The sequence below is a fragment of the Hyaloscypha bicolor genome, assembly GCF_002865645.1.
Source record: "Hyaloscypha bicolor E unplaced genomic scaffold K444scaffold_52, whole genome shotgun sequence".
NCBI classification, from domain to species: domain Eukaryota; kingdom Fungi; phylum Ascomycota; class Leotiomycetes; order Helotiales; family Hyaloscyphaceae; genus Hyaloscypha; species Hyaloscypha bicolor.
This window is the reverse complement of record NW_020194554.1, coordinates 1,222,473-1,238,294: the sequence shown is the minus strand read 5'-3', so window position 1 is coordinate 1,238,294 and position 15,822 is coordinate 1,222,473. Positions and strand designations below refer to the sequence as shown.

General features: G+C 48.9%; 6 protein-coding genes across 6 annotated transcripts; 4 read left to right on the top strand and 2 right to left on the bottom strand.

Moving 5' to 3' along the window:
* Window positions 1-155: 155 nt before the first annotated feature.
* K444DRAFT_523247 (uncharacterized protein) lies at window positions 156-1,944 on the bottom strand (the record flags this gene model as incomplete). Its single annotated transcript, XM_024874270.1, has 2 exons — window positions 156-1,144; window positions 1,203-1,944. The coding sequence occupies 2 exons, from the start codon at window positions 1,942-1,944 to the stop codon at window positions 156-158; spliced, it is 1,731 nt and encodes a 576-aa protein (XP_024740231.1).
* Window positions 1,945-3,077: 1,133 nt separating this feature from the next.
* K444DRAFT_523524 (uncharacterized protein) lies at window positions 3,078-5,188 on the top strand (the record flags this gene model as incomplete). Its single annotated transcript, XM_024874294.1, has 4 exons — window positions 3,078-3,685; window positions 3,883-4,173; window positions 4,222-4,469; window positions 4,527-5,188. 4 exons carry the CDS (start codon window positions 3,078-3,080, stop codon window positions 5,186-5,188), a joined length of 1,809 nt encoding a protein of 602 aa, XP_024740230.1.
* A 905-nt stretch (window positions 5,189-6,093) lies between these two features.
* Window positions 6,094-7,698, top strand: K444DRAFT_661342 (uncharacterized protein; the record flags this gene model as incomplete). The annotated part of the gene is made up of 3 exons (XM_024886574.1): window positions 6,094-6,264; window positions 6,311-6,569; window positions 6,700-7,698. The coding sequence occupies 3 exons, from the start codon at window positions 6,094-6,096 to the stop codon at window positions 7,596-7,598; spliced, it is 1,329 nt and encodes a 442-aa protein (XP_024740229.1). The 3' UTR covers window positions 7,599-7,698.
* A 610-nt stretch (window positions 7,699-8,308) lies between these two features.
* K444DRAFT_716358 (MFS general substrate transporter) lies at window positions 8,309-11,337 on the top strand (the record flags this gene model as incomplete). The annotated part of the gene is made up of 10 exons (XM_024888383.1): window positions 8,309-8,699; window positions 8,748-8,811; window positions 8,865-8,989; window positions 9,043-9,079; window positions 9,135-9,265; window positions 9,319-9,411; window positions 9,610-9,818; window positions 9,881-9,948; window positions 10,708-10,943; window positions 11,003-11,337. 10 exons carry the CDS (start codon window positions 8,309-8,311, stop codon window positions 11,335-11,337), a joined length of 1,689 nt encoding a protein of 562 aa, XP_024740228.1.
* Window positions 11,338-11,729: 392 nt separating this feature from the next.
* On the bottom strand, window positions 11,730-12,836 carry K444DRAFT_627046 (uncharacterized protein; the record flags this gene model as incomplete). Its single annotated transcript, XM_024882751.1, has 1 exon — window positions 11,730-12,836. One exon carries the CDS (start codon window positions 12,834-12,836, stop codon window positions 11,730-11,732), a length of 1,107 nt encoding a protein of 368 aa, XP_024740227.1.
* Window positions 12,837-13,466: 630 nt separating this feature from the next.
* K444DRAFT_610163 (NAD(P)-binding protein) lies at window positions 13,467-15,299 on the top strand. Its single transcript, XM_024879693.1, has 5 exons — window positions 13,467-14,245; window positions 14,294-14,363; window positions 14,412-14,837; window positions 14,886-15,025; window positions 15,118-15,299. The coding sequence occupies exons 1-5, from the start codon at window positions 13,855-13,857 to the stop codon at window positions 15,156-15,158; spliced, it is 1,068 nt and encodes a 355-aa protein (XP_024740226.1). The 5' UTR covers window positions 13,467-13,854; the 3' UTR covers window positions 15,159-15,299.
* Window positions 15,300-15,822: the final 523 nt, after the last annotated feature.

Below are 15,822 nucleotides of genomic sequence, written 5' to 3'. Positions count from 1 at the left end.
CGCAATGAAAATGGTGGTAATGGCTTGTGTGAAGCGAGTGGATTTAGGTTACAAAGGTGTTGTCGAAGTAGAATGCTTGCCGCTATCCTTCCTCATTCACTTCTCCGCCGAAAAGATCGGGGGTTTGAAGGCAGATCACGCTCACCATCTCGCCATCATGCCCGAAGCTTTCCCTTGGGAAGAATGCGCCTCTCCATCAGATCGACCTCTGCAAGGGAGTCCGGTCGCTTGCCAGGATCTGGTTGGACTACCTCATTTCGGCGAGCAGTGGGTGGTTCAACAGGAGATGGTGGAGGCGGGTCATCTTGAGCGTAGTCGTCATCGTATTCCTCCTCGTAGTATTCCTCGCTCTGCGTACCCTGGCTCTGGCTCTGGCTTTGATTCATGGAAGGAGGTTGGGGTTGTTGCGGAGGTTGTGGATTGTTTGCAGTCTGTGAAGGCTTTGGAACCGATTTGTTTCCCTTCTTCTTCCGTCCCTTCATCTTCGCTTTCTCCAGTAATCGTCTCTTCTCTGCTTCCTGCTTCTTGGCATGTCTGTCCTTGATCTCGTATTGTCGAATCAAAGCCTTCGGAGGGGTGCCGAAGATACGTTCGTACTCGCAGAATTCACAGATCCATATGTCTTCAGTGACGGGAGGATTGTGGTAGTTCTTGAATTGTTGTGCATGACGTCGTTGACGGGCTGCAATGTGATATTCTTTGGCTGCTCGACGTCGGGGTTTCTTGGCAGGTTCAGCTGGAGCTGGCGATTGCTTTTGAGAATTACCAGCATGTTGCGACGCAGCTAGACCCTGCTTTGGCTTCTCGGCGAGGGGAGCAGTTGCCATGCTCGGACTGGTTTGAGTAGCTTCTGTTCGCATTTGTGACATGTACTCCTTCGTAGACTGGTATCCTGCGCTCATGTTGCGAACCATAGGACTTTGATGCATCGTTGTTGTTGTTGTTGTGCTGGGACCGGGCCAAGCGACCGTACCAGGTACTTGAGAGTCACAGGTAAAGGTGAATTGCGTGGAAGCAGGACTTGATTTTTTGGAGGCTTGTTGTTGCAAAAGGCTAACATTCTCTTGTCCTTTCGCAGGGGTGATTGGGCTCTTTTCGGCATTAGCATTCGCGATGGATCTGGAAATAATCCCCGGAGATTCGGCTTGAAAATCTGTCAGTAGACATTACCGAACGATGATTTCTATTATCTTCAATCTTACTTGTTGGTGGCCACTGAGGTGGCCTTTGTTTGGCTGTTCGTCCGTTGCCCCAGTTGCTTGAGGCATCAGATAAGGTTCTCAAAGGGCTCCTGCCATTCCGGATACGACCGTACCTGCCCCTTCCAGGACCAGAGATTCCTTGACCAACATTTCCCGACCCATGATACGATCCAGTTCCAGTTCCAATATCCTCAGCAAGATCATCCGGGCCAGATATATGAGCCACGTCGCTTGAAAGATGAACCCCGTTCAGGTTCGAGTCACCGGGAGTAGGAATCTTTCGCTTTTTCTTGTTATTCGTGTTCTCAAAAGAATCGTACCCGTCTGCTGACGAAGTCGTAGATGCTGGAGGCTGAGGATTTGGGTGCTTTGCACCAGGCTTCTGAACATATCTATACGACCGGCCGGTGGTATGCACCGAATGTCTCGAATAGATTCTACTCCGGTATGCAGTCTCATCCTCGTCACTCTCTAGCTCATCTCCGTTCCTTCGTGAGATGTAGTTTCGTTCGATCTCGTCTGCCCGTTCCCGCTCGCTCGGATGCTGCGATTCCACGAGACTGTTCGTTCCAACTTCTTCCCTAAGATTGTACGGATGGTAAAACAATGGGGTAGTGGTCTTAGGGGCAGGAGGGTACTTTATGGATTCAGCAACATCTGGGGAGAGCCGTTCACGCAGCCGTCTCTTGGGTAGAGGGCGGATGGGTCTGTCTGGGTATGGAGAGATGGCATCCGGAGACATGTCTCGTGGTGATTCGGGAGAATAGCCTAGAATACATTGAAGGAAAGAATCAGCCAGTGCCGGCTATGGAAAATCGAGGAAGGTACGACTGAGTGAGCTATATCTGCAACGGTTGATGTGGATATATTTGAGGATGTGGCGGATTTGAGATGGGGGCTTTCATACCCATCACTGACACAGACATGGCAGGAATGCCTGCCGCGAAGTAATTTCGTTACAATGCCGTGGGAGAGGAGGAGGATACGTCGATACAAAATTGCAGACCCAGGTGGGATCTAAAGTTGCTTTCCCCAATGCTCTCCTATCTTCTGGATGCAAGAAAATAAATCAGCCAAGTTTCCCAGCTAGTATATGCCCGCGGACATGCATGTGTTCTCTCTCTTCTGATCAAGAGACCTAGTAACTCATGCTCTAGCTCTGCTACGAACTCCTGGTATAGGGCAGAACGTGCGGTGGAGCATTCGTACCTCTCTGATTGCTCAGCGTTGGGCCACTGGACGGTTCAACAAACGGAGCCCTGATCCAAGAGCGTAACAATTATCCAAACAAAGTAGCAGGAGAGTGAGTAGCGCTAATGTCGTCAATGGCAGCAAGAAATATCAACACAGCAATCCGGTTGGCGTTGAGAATAATGATGGTCATTGAGAGTGGTGGATATGCCAGCAGTGAGCTAAAGGCATTGTGGTGCAGCAAAGGCAGGCAATTAATAACGAGGTAACGTGCGCATTACGGCAGTCCGTCCAACAGCGCAGTGCAGTTCCGTCCGTCTGCGGGGCCAAACCCAGCTTCCCGTCCGTCCTCTTTCTCGAGAGCCAGAGAGCCCTTGATTTTCCACACGAAAAACATCTCCCGCCACCACCATGATCACCCAGAGCTGCCCAGTCTCTCGCTCTCAGGTCGCGAAGCCCCTGAGCATCCTTTAGACTCAACAATCTGCTCGAGGGCCCAATTTAGGATCTTGTGCTCTGCCCTGGAATCGTCGCGCGGAGTGGACTGAAGCTCCGACTTGCTCGTAGGCAATCTCTTGCCCTCAATTCAACAACCACGAACACGAAATATCTGCCGGGACAATTGGGCTTTGTGATCTGTAACGATACGACAACTCACCTTCTTGCGCATTGGCAGTTGCAGCAATGGACACGTCCAGACGCTCCTCGCGGGCAGCTCGCGCGAGCCAATCTCTACAATCGTCACATCACTCCTCCGCCTCCTCGAACTCATCCGGTCGCGCAGATAGAGCTACGAGATCTCACCAGAAGACCGGATCACCGCGAAAATCCACTCCCTCGGGCTCATTGTCCTCAGAACCTCCGGAAGACACAATCACGACCGCCGCCGTCGAAGACACAATCCAGACACGCCGAAAGCGCGGTCGAGCCGACGAGCGAGAGAAATCCTCAAAAGTCCAAGCAGTTCAAGTCGAAACAACGAATGGCACTGAAGAGGTTGGAGAGGACGATGAGGCCGTTCGCTGCATTTGCGGATTCGACGAATACCCAGGCCCACCACAACTCGGCGACGAAGACAGCAAACATGGCGTTAGGGAAGGAATTGAAGAACCCATAATCACTGTCGCAGATGTGACGGAAGACTTGGCCGGATTTTTTCTGCAATGCGACGTTTGCAAGGTCTGGCAGCACGGCGGGTGCGTTGGCATCATGAACGAAGACACAAGTCCCGAAGAGTATTTCTGTGAAGAATGCCGGAAAGATCTTCACAAAATATTCACAGCTCCTAACGGGTACGTAAACTTTGAAATATTCGAGGAATCTCAATTTCTTCCCCAAATCCATCCGAGCTGTCAGCCAGCCACGACGCGAGAACGTGGCGCACATTCAGTCTCACAAGGCTGGCTGCTTCAGGTGGGAGGAAACATCTACAGATGACCTCCGTTGCAAATATGAATTGCGACCAAACCGCTGACATGATGGGCCGCAGACAACGCTATTCACATTATCTCCCACTTTACCAAAGTTTATCGCGAACGACCTCTCGGGCAGCATCTTTCTCCAAAGATGGCACACGATCTCCACGAGGCAGCAAAAGCGGTCGTCCTTCATCAAGTCTACAGAGTGCGAAGCGGAGATCGACAATGAACAGCCGAGATGCTGCTTATGACGAGGAGGAACAGTTACGGCGTGCCATAGAGGCGAGCAAAGGAGAGAAGAGTGGCGAAAGTACTGATGGGGGAACAAGGCGAGGGAAACGGGGTCGTAGTGAGAGTGAAGAGTAAGCAACGTTTTCTCTGTAATGCGCTGGTAATTGACTTGAGAATAGTAAACTAGATGGGGTCAAGCGGCAACGGACATCATCAGTCTCACCTTCACCGTCTGGTGAACCCCATCAATTTGCGTCTCAGGCTGATTCTGATGACGGCACTGCTGAAAGGCCCACTGTAGGCAAAAAGATCAGAGGGGCTGCTGCAAGAAACCACAAGGAAAAGGCTGAGAGAGAAGAACGTGAGAGGTCTCGACAAGAGGCTGCAAATAAGCGGAAAGGGCGGGCAGAACGTCGGAGGATTGATGGTGAGCCTTCAGTGATTCGGCCGATTATGTGGTGCTAATGGCGGTCCTCAGATTCAGACCCCTCCGAAGAATTACCACTCGCAACGAGAGTGATGGTGACCAAAACCACCGAAGATACCGCCCAACCTCTGGATCCACCTTCTTCGTCTCAAGTAGCGGCGCCCGACACACCACCGCAAAGCACACCCTCTACATCTCATCGAAAAGGCGGTAGACCACCGAACCCCCGCAAGGGCAAACTAGGAAAGAATCAATACACGAAAGATCGGGATCAACTGGATGGCGAAGATCCATCCCCGAATAGATCCCAATCTCGGGACGTGCCACGAGGCGATGATAGCGGGCAAAATTCAGGAAACAAAGGACCCGGCAATGAAGGGAGTAAATCAGGGAAATCAAAAAGTGCCAGCAAAATAACAATGTCCGACATGAAAAAGAGAGTGGCAGCTATCCTCGATTTCATCACCCGCACACAGTTCGAAATGGCTGGCGAGTCGATGTCGCTAGCCAGTGGAGAGGCTCCAGCGAAGATGATCCGAAACATAGCAGATGGGCTGCCAATGATCAAAGTTAACGGCGATAAGCGTACCGAGGGATCGAAAGAGGGTGAGGCCAGAGAAGTGACTGCCAATAAGGAGTTTAAGGATTTGTCCTGTCTCGAGATGATGGATGTTTTAACAAGGCAGTTGGTTAAATGGCAAAAGGAGTTTGCAACATAGCCATAGAGATGAGTTTGGACAAAAGCTCGGTTTGGGCGGAGTTGTCGGATCGGTTTGGGGCGCCCAAGGAACCTGTGAATAGTGTATACCCTACTTTAAAGCTAATCCTAACGAACTACAGATCAAAGTCTCATTGGGAGTTACAAATTTCGCAGGTTAATGTCTGAGTGATATCTAAGTGGGGGAAAGGGCCTGGGCCATTTCCACACCAGCGTGTCGGATGACTGCACCGTTTCTTGTGTGTTCCATGAGCTGTACGTTCTTCTTGTATTGATCTATGTTAACACTGCCTCTGTTCCAACCCGGATGCATCCAGTTCCTGCATGAGAAGACAGCGACATATGGAGGTTAATTTTGAATCAGTTCTTCATCAGTGAAGCAATGGGACAACCACGTGTATGCGTATTGACAGCACCCTCCCGCCGAAAAGCAAAAGCGGCACTCATTTTCCATGTCCCAAGTTAAAGTCGGGCGTTTGTCCGGACCAAGAGAGGTCAAAATATTGGGTTTCGGAATTGCAGAGATAGTCGGAGAGAGAGGCTTTGACACTACTTACAAGTCGAGGGGACATTCGAAGGGGGGTTTAAAACTGGGCTGGCTGGACTTGGGACGTCGAGAACTTCGTGCCACCTCTCTTGTCCATTGCGAGGCACCGTACCTACATGCACCCTTAAGTGGTGAAATTCTATTCCAAGTAAAGTTCTATTTCCTATCCACCGAAAGTATTCAGGGCTATGTGTTTTAATAATTGCCACTTGCACGTGACCTGTGTACCATCCCAAACATCATGCCACCCCTGCGAGCTGATCAGTAATCACCATTTAGAAGCCAAAAGACGTTTCTGTCAGTGAGTTAGTCGTGACAAAGGGATGTGAGATTCTATATCGATGGTTTTGGTCTTCGTAATGTCGGGGAGTCAATTACAAGACGAAGCAACGTCCGGAAAGGGATTTATTATGTTCAGAACTCCCATAATTAAGTCACATATGGGCCCGAAAAGAATTCAGAAGAAAGAATCGAAGGTTCGGCTTCGGGGGCGGCCACGAAAAGAAGCAACAGATGAGCCCCTTGGAGAGGTGACATCCTCCAACACACTTCTGATCAGGTGCTAATCAACAATAGAAACGAGCCCGGGGGCGAGAAGCTCAGAAAAATTATATGGCCAGGAAGCAAGCAGAGACAGATCGGTTGAGGAAACGCATAGCCTCCTTAGACAAGACGGTTGAGTCAATAGTGACTGAGTTCATTCACTTTGGAGATCGACGAGTCAACTCTTCTCAACCCTTGAGCGGGATTCCTCAGTTGGATGACTTGAAACAAACGACGAGAAGAATCCTCGGCCATGCCCACACTGCCGAATCACTGGCTAACGAAGGGGGGGGTGAATCAATATCAGACACTTTACCCTTTACTGAAGTATCCACAACATCAACAGCATCACAATTACCTTCTTCGCCCCCCCCCCCCAATAGAAGTTTGCACCCCCTTCTCGGCATCAAAAAATTTCCCAGTTATTGGTTTCCCTCCGTCTCGAATCCAAACTGGTCACTTCAGCCCTCGACTTGGCTATGGACTTCTAAACAAGACCGCCCAAGTTGGTGCGGCCGAGGAATTCTTGAGCCACTACTTCGTCGCAGGGCCCAACTCATTCGCCTTGCGTCTCTACAAGGACCCAATCATCCTCAGCATCCGAATTTTGCAAGGAGAAATATCGACTCCCGGGTTCATTCCAAGTCTCATGCGATATCGATTTCGATACGAGAAACCTGACAACTATGTCACTGGCGCATCAAACTTCCTCCAACGACTGTCTCTGCAGGACCCCGTAATGGATAGTGCAGCTCCAGGGACGCCTGACACAGAGAACGAAAGTGGTATCCTCCTCTTCGGTCCTTCTCACCCTGTCATGAATTCAGTGCTTCGAGCGACAATGTACCAAGACTTGGTCCAAGGAGTTGGATCGGTCGGAGAGGGGCTAGATCCGTATAACACGCAATTGTATCTCCGGAGCCAATGGGGACTCAAGCTCACGGCTTCCACTGCTAGACTTTTGCCAACGTCCAAATGTCGGCAGGGAGAGATACGTGGTAACTCTGAAGCTGGCCAATTCGTGTCTTCCTACGACCCTGGGTCTGGCCTCTCGGATAGTTTTGTGGAGGAGTCCAGCCCAGTTCTCCCAGCTCAATCGCTTGCAGAGAGTCTAATCAGGAAATCTGTCTGTTTCGGCGAAGGTCCAAGATTCTACAAAGGAAATATCGACGCCACTGCTGCTGAGTTCCTTGCTCGTGTGGGAGATTTGCAGCAAGTTCTTGGGCTGCCTATTTTATTTCTGGGCTGTCTTTTTCTTGTACAAAGTCAGGAAGGCAAAGCAATGCGCTTCAGATGCCTAGCCGCAAGTGACGAAGTGTAGCAAAACTTTATCCAGAGGATGCCTTTCAACAATACAAAAGTTTTCGGATCATTTCCTATTTCCAAGCTATTGAAACTGTGGAGGAATTGCGAGGAGGCAGATAAAGATCTCAACTCTTTGTGTAATAGAAGTTGGCCTGAACTACAAGTTACGGCGAGAACAGCTATCTCCCAATTCATGTACCGAACCTATTTCACTCTGGTAAGTGCCTGGTCAGTGGCTCGCTCTCAAATTATGATTTGAGGCTTAGTACCCTAGGCATACTCCTGCATCACTGAAAGTTCAGGTGGACCATTGGGATAGGGTTACTCTTCGGGACTATCACAAACAAACCCGATGCCGATTATTGACCTTGATTACTCAGAACACAGACCCATGTCCTTTGAAGGACTTTTAATGATAACACCATGTCTTACGAAACAGAGATGTTGGCAAATCAATTGACGATCTCTTGATCTCGTTCATTCTATAAGCGCTTCGTCATCTGCGATCTGATTTTATGAGTTTACAAAACCAGGCACAGATCTGAGTCTATACATCTCTATGTTCTCCTTCCCTACATGATTCTTCATAGAGATTAATTCTATAAATCTCAGTGAAGATAATCAAGATATCTGACTTCAGTTTTGAGTACATACAGAGTCCAATTCCTCAACTAAACCCCTTCTCACTGTTTGCGGTCGAACTCGGACACTGCACACATCGACGAGATGAGAGATACTATTCGAGACTCTGCATTTGGACAGCTGGCTAGAATTGTCACGAGAGGCAGGTATTTCAACTATGTCGAAGAGAATCCTCGATTTCAGTTTCCTTGTGAATCCTTTACGAGTTCGAGCTCCGAAGATGGGACTCCAGCGGAAGCCGTTGGAGATGCATCTGCCAGCATAATTGTCAACTCTACTGCTCCAAAAGAAGAGAGAAATGGCTCTGTTGTGGCAGGCTTGGAAAAGGCGGAAACGACAAACGGGACAGATCTAAATTACCACGATCGAATTCTCTCGCGAGACATGCAACTCGCCTTGCAAAGATCGACTAGTCAATCAATAAAGCCCGAGAAGACAGCAGATGGTAAAATCCTAGTGGATTGGTATACTACAGGTAAACAATTCAACACTCATCTGGGAGGAAAGTGCTAACGGGCTGTAGATGACCCTGAAAATCCATATAATTGGAGCTCAGCTAAGAAGCTTTACATCTCCTTCCAAATTTGGTATGTTTTCACGTATCTGATCTTCCCTGCACCTCCTGGCACTACCTGGAAAGCATGTATTCTTTCGCAGTTTATTTTGGTTCATCAGTATACTCTCCAGCTTCAGGAGGCGTGATGGAGGAGTTTGGCGTTGGAAATGTGGCCGCTTCTTTGGGGTTGGCCATGTATGTTCTTGCATGTATGTCAAAGACAGGTTGAATGATATAAAATACTTTGCTTACGCCCGATCAGATGGAATTGGCCCGATGCTCTTCTCACCCTTGAGCGAGTAAGTACAGTACACCGCAGCAAAAACCTCATGAACTTCACTAATATTGAACTAGAATTCCTGCACTGGGTCGAACTCCAATTTACATCTTTACATTCATACTCTTCGTGGTCTTAACCATACCAACGGCTTTAGTGCATAACTTCGCGGGCCTTTTGGTTCTCCGTTTCTTGTGTGGATTCTTCGGTTGGGGTTTCCTCCAAACACCCCCTAGGATGTGCTAACACGGTCGTTCATAGGCTCACCGTGTTTGGCTACTGGTGCGGCAGCCTTTCAAGATATGTATCCGATGATCAAGATTCCATACTCGTTGGCATTATGGGCCGGCTCGGGTAAGTCGCCCCTCAATATGATGGATGCGTAATATTGATCAACCTCTAAGTAACTTTTGGTCCCGCACTTGCACCAATCATGGCTGGCTTCAGCATTTCGGCCGAAGGGTGGAATTGGTAGGCTTTTTTACCTAGCCTCGTTCTGATCTGCGTTAACCTATGTAATCAAGTTTGCCTGGGAGATATTATGGCTATCAGGGCCCATCTGTGCCATGATGATCCTCTCCCTCCCTGAAACATCTGCTAACAACATTCTCCTTCGACGAGCTCGCCGTCTACGCAAAATCACAGGAAAGAATAACCTCCTATCTCAATCAGAAATTGACCAAGCAGGGATGAATCCTAGCGATGTTGCATATAAAGCACTCATCAAACCATGGCAGATCAATGCTCTTGACCCTGCAGTTGTAAGAGCCTCTTTCTCCGTCTACGAAGTAGAAATTTTCAAGCAGCTGACAGAATCCCTTAGGCCTTTACAACGCTTTACACCGCTCTCATATATGGAAATTTCTATTCTTTCTTCGAATCATTCATATGGTAGGGAAACTCGGGCATCGTAAGGGAAGTAGACGTTTCCATTCTCAGTAGACATCACGTGACCTCGCACACGTTGCGTGTGTGCGTGCGTCGTCGCTTCCTCGCTTCCTTTCCAATGCAGTATGTATCCCTCAAACCCCTCCCTCTACCTCTAAAATCTCCGCTCTTTCCTTAATCTCTATCTTTCCTTCAACTTTTTCCTTCTCCGTCTTTCCTTCAACTTTCCTTCTCTCTCCTCCGTCTTCCTCCAACTTCCCAGAAGATCAACTTCATCATTCTTTTTTTCTTTCTTTTGTCTCCTAGAAGCTCTAGAGATAGACGAGTACGAGCCATTCAATTCTTCCGATATCGAATTCTCCCCGGTACAGAAGAGGTATGCCAATGCAGGTTCAACCAGTATCGCTTCGATGCAGGAGCAGCTATTTGAAGACCGTATATCCTCCAAGAAGAGAGTTCGTGGCCTGACGGATAGTCTGGGAGCACCGGGAACTCGCTATGCACGTTCCCTCTGGCTCAACTGGATTGAGAGCTATACAAAACAGAATAGTACCCGGTAAGTTAATCGATCTTTTTTCCCCCTTTTAATTAGCCTAGATAGACGACGTCTAATTTCCTTACTCTAAACTAATAATGGTTACCTAGGATTGATCCAGAGACCGGCCCAGATCACGTTACTATCCTTCGTTTCGTCGATACCGTAGTCAAGCATATCCAAGGCCGCGGGGCGGAAGGAGTCGTCCCCTTACGCTCATCCATCAGGAAAGGAATTATAACGCTAGTATTTCCCGTAATGTACGGTTTCAACCTCGGCGAATCAAGTCTCCCATTTCTCTCGGTCGTCGTCGCACTCTTTATTTGCATGCCATCCTACTGCGGTTACTACTACTATGTGGTCGAACCCCAAGTAAAGAAGAGTGGATTCGGTGCCCCAGAACAGCGTTTGATACCTGGGCTGATCACAACTTTCTTCGTACCTGCTGGTCTGTTTGTTTTTGGTGGGTGGCTCAGGTCCCCAGATCTGCACATAGATGAAGCCTTGCTAACACATGCCCAGCATGGATAGCAAATGAGAAGATTCATTGGATTGCACCCACAATCGGAGTTGGCCTAGTCATGATTGGCTGCTATACAATCATGCAATCGATATTCATGTACTTACCTTTTACCTATCCTCAATACGCTGCTTCGCTCTTTGCAGCAAACGACTTCGCCCGCAGCGCCTTCGCTGCAGGGTGTATTGTCTTTTCCGGGCCAATGTTTAAGAGCCTGGGAGTTGCGAAGGGCTGCAGCTTATTGGCAGGGTTGAGTTGTGGATGTACCATCTTGTTCTATCTTCTGTACTTTTATAGGGCGAATCTGAGAAAGAGGAGCAGATTTGCTGTGACATGAGGAGTCGGTTGTGGGGAAGAAAGACGAGTTGAAAAGAGAGGTCGGCTTGCTGTGAAATGAGGTAGACGTCGATTGAGTTGGGCCAAGAAAGCACGGGACATTGGAGCAGAAGGAAGTGCTCGAGAATAACCAGGGACTAGGGGCATGCATTGGTCATATGGCAATTCCAAACATAGTGAAGGACAGTATAGAATCAAGGTGTATGGAGGTTCAAGCAACATAGTGGTACACCGAACTGACAAAGGGAACTAGTCTGTACTGCTTGCAACTAGATATCCGGACCTGCTATCATGACTCTTAAGGCCCAACCACGTGTGATCTCCAATGCCGACCCTTCGCTACAGCTCCGAGGATTCAGCCCTTATTTCCATTTCTCGAAACTTGATCTCAATCTACTCCGAAGCGTTCTCAACAATCACAATCTCCTCGTACACGGGAGGTGGACCCTGGTGCTCCACAAAGCCCTTGGTCTCATCCATAACATCTTCAACGGCAGGCTCTTCTTGCTGGACTTTGGTATATTGTTGTCTTGGGGTGTTGCGGCGGAAGAGAATGCGCCACACAAAGATGGCAATGTGACCAACAACCATTCCCAAAAGGCTGGCTGTGATTCCGACCATAACGCCAATGAGAACGGGGATAACGACATGCATGACAATACCCTTAAGGAAGCGTGTGATTCTACCGTGTCTGTGGCGATGATGACGGAATGGGCGGTGAGGTCCCTCGGGATGCTTTCCATGGGTGTGAGGGCGGTCGTGATGGCCGTGGGTCTCGTGAGCTGGGATACTTTGAATAGCTGGGACGGCCGGCTTCTTAGAACCACATCCCTTCAGTTTCGAAAGCCTGTCAGTAACAATGGCTCTCCATTTGCAGAGTATTGTTTTGCACTCCTCCTGTACATCAGTTTTAGGTCTGGCGACCTTGGGCTCGCCGATGAAGGCATCGCCGATCATCAATTTGTGACCTTGTGTCTCGAGCAGCTTAATCTCCACGGCAGGTATTGAAGGAAGGAATACATCGGCCACTTCGATAATCTCGATATGGATAGAGATAAGATCAAGTTGACCCTGACTGGCCACAGGGCGCTCGACACTGATTGCGTATCCTAACTTCGGTGTTGAGGAATATTCCCAGGTGTTGTCGTCGTTCTTGATCATCTGGGGAGCTGTGAGAGGTTCCATAAAGTTCGCGGAGCTTGGGTCCATGGGATAGATTTGGAGGTTATTCAAATACAATCGGTCGAGTTCATCGTGGACGAGTCTGAAGTCAAGCTTAAGAACGCTATCAACTTGAGTGGGGTGCATCTTGTCCGCGATATCATTGACGACAGGACATCCAGGACAGTTGATTTCCATAACACGTCCATCGATGGCGACGGCATCTTCGAAAGGGAGGGTGTTGATGATGTCGGTATCGGCGGCTGAGATCTCGGGAGGCAGGAGGAAGGCGTCTGCGACAGCAAGAGCCGCGACGGCTCCGAGCTGGGAGAAACGCATGGTCGTAATGTATGTTGGGTCGGTACCCGCTTATAGAAGTAATGGTTTTGTGTAGGTTCGATGGAATTGCGGTTCTTTGATGAAGCCCTGCTTCCGTGTCGTTCGCGCGTTCAAAGGAGGAGTGAGGCGATCCAAACCCGCCTAGTCTATATTGGGTGACGAGGGGCTGTGTCCATAAGCGATAATACGGTTGGGCAAGTGGCCGCGTAATGCAAGTAACCTTATCGGTCCTTCGAAATGCCGTCCGTCCTCAAAGATACTTTCTTCAATTTTCTTCCTGCTTTGGTGTAACAGCATATGAATGATACAAATCGTTAGGGACTTTGATTATGGCTTCAGCGCCATATGCTGTTAGACTTGTAGCAGAGCGCGGTATGAGAGCCCCAATCTCTGAATCTTGGCTCTGTCGAATGCCTTTCTGTTCGGCAAGAGATGTGCACATCGCGAGGGAGAGTTCAAGGAACTCCAGATCCGAATCAAAGCACGGTAGTCTTCTAGGAAAATAGTGTATCTCGAAGCCTCAAAGCAAGCATAGAAAGCACGATCTTACAACGTTCTATGTGATTCGATGGATGGCTTGTTCTGGCTTCCAAAGTCCGACCAGGCTTTTGGGGCTGCAACTCCTCTCGTGAGGACTCTCTCAGTTACATTAGACACTCAACCCCATGTCAATCTCGTACTTGCCTCAGAATAAGGCAAGTTTTTTACATCATAAGTTGATCAGCCTTGCCCCATTTTATTGTTGGGTTTTGGCAGGACCCTTTGGGTCAAGGATCTGCAGCGGAACGTCATCCCGCACACTGTGCAAGAGTGGATCTCAGCCCAAACTTATCGCAGGAAGGATCGCAACTCCAGCAAGAGCTCTTTCCTCACGTCAATTGACTTTCAACCATTTGGCACTTCTTCTTCCAGACGGCCGGGTTCCTTTCCTGCGCTTTACAGACATTTCAACTGGGCTAAGCATTCCAATTGTTCTCGTAGCCGTTCTGTTCTGCCCACTCTTCCTTACATACTCGCCATGCTTCGAACACAATTGCTCCGACAACTGGCTCGAGCTGCAAGAGCTCCGTCGGAGCCAATTACCGCCAGATCAAGGCCATCAACATGTTCCCAGCGATTGATTCACAGTTCTACACCTCTCCAACGAGACGAAAAGAAAGACGAGATTCATGAGGGGTCATTCGCCCGGACCGATTCTTCCGTACAAGTCGAATATCCAGAGGAAGGTGACCTCCCATCTAGTGCTCCTGTGCAAGGAAGAGGAGGTCTTCATTTCAAGCGGACACTGGCATCCTTTTCTCTCGAAGGTCGTGTTGGTGTAGTGACGGGTGGCGCTCGTGGACTTGGGTTGGTCATGTCTCAAGCAATGGTTATCAGCGGGGCAGATGTCGCCATTGTGGATTTGAATAGTGAGTCGCAGGTGCTTCCCCATTGATGGTTTTACTGATCATACACAGAGGAGGAAGCGGAAAAGCAAGCGGAAGGGCTTGTGGCGTCGTTCGTGAGGGAAAATCCAGGAGCTGAGAAGTACGATACCATTCCACAGTTAGCTCGACTGAGCTTACCAGTTCATAGAGTTCCCAAAGTTACCGCACATTACGCAGATGTCTCATCACAAGAATCAGTCGAAGCCGCTATCGCCGAAATCATCGAGCAGCATGGAAAGATTGACAACTTAGTTACATCGGCGGGATTTACAGAGAACTTTGAGGCAATCAATTATCCAATTGAACGAGTTCGAAAACTTTGGGGTGTCAATGTGGATGGGACATACCTGTTCGCGATTGCAGTTGCAAAGCACTTGATGGAACGGAAAGCTCCAGGGAGCATGGTCTTTATTGGTAGCATGTCCGGAGCGATTGTCAATGTGCCACAACCGCAAGCTCCATATAACGCTGCCAAAGCAGCTGTACGGCATTTGGCTTCAAGTTTGGCTGTTGAATGGGCTCATGCTGGAATCAGAGTTAATTGTATCTCGCCAGGATACATGCTGACGGCGCTGTAAGAATGCTTTTGTCACATACTTGGACATTTACTAACGAATCCTAGGACCAAAAAAATCCTCGATGACAACCCGGACTTGAAGAAACAGTGGACTTCCCTCATCCCCCAAGGTAAAATGGGCCAGCCAGAGGACCTGATGGGTGCTGTGACCTTCTTGTCATCTGACGCCTCGTCCTACGTTACAGGTGAGCAGCCACTCCTTGCCCCACATCTACATCAAGATCTCCACACCTCCTTGGCTCTACAACTGAACAGTCTACTAACATGTTCCGGGCAGGTGCTGATTTGCGTGTAGATGGAGGCTACACCATCACATAAATTCTTGGTGCATTTTGAGTAACGATGAAAAGGCAGAATTGGCAGAGCATGTAGATTTTCGAATGGCTTGAGGCTAGCATGGTAGCATTTAGTTTTAACGACGAGTATCTCTCTATATCCGAAAATGATGAAGCTACAGGCAATCGCTTGATTTCAGAAACTCCTTTTCAACATTTCGTTCGTTTAAAAAGGGGCGAGATTAGATAAGCGAGCAGCCTCCCTTATATAGATTCCTGAATAACCCCCCAAGGCACTGATAAGCGGACCTGAATCAATTTACTTGCAAAAACAAATCGAAATTGACGCCAAAACACGGCAAGATCGATCCAATAAAGATCGTCTGTGATCTGTGTGGTAACACCAGTCCTTTGACTTCATTGGAGCAGTAACCAGTCAAAATCGGTCCCTCGTGACTCCTCAAACGACTCAGGGAAACAACTCCGGTATTTGTAACACGCGAGGCACGCCTTACTTCTTCCTTTCTTCCGTAATGAGATGGTTCTGCGGTCGCGAGACCCAAATTTGATAGATAGCCTCATAGCATCGAAGCGCCGATCGAACCCCAAAGACAGTTTCCGAGGGTGGGGCCGTGCCGCCCCTTGCATCTTGAAGGCAGGGTTGGATCACGCAGCCCCAAAAAACCGTGGGGTCCAGACCGTGGGCG

Bases quoted from the DNA above. Each gene is read 5' to 3' on its own strand.
- K444DRAFT_610163 (XM_024879693.1), top strand. From the start codon at position 13,855: ATGCTTCGAACACAATTGCTCCGACAACTGGCTCGAGCTGCAAGAGCT. The intron at 14,246-14,293 runs GTGAGTCGCAGG...GATCATACACAG, and splicing joins CGCCATTGTGGATTTGAATA to AGGAGGAAGCGGAAAAGCAA. The intron at 15,026-15,117 runs GTGAGCAGCCAC...TGTTCCGGGCAG, and splicing joins CGCCTCGTCCTACGTTACAG to GTGCTGATTTGCGTGTAGAT.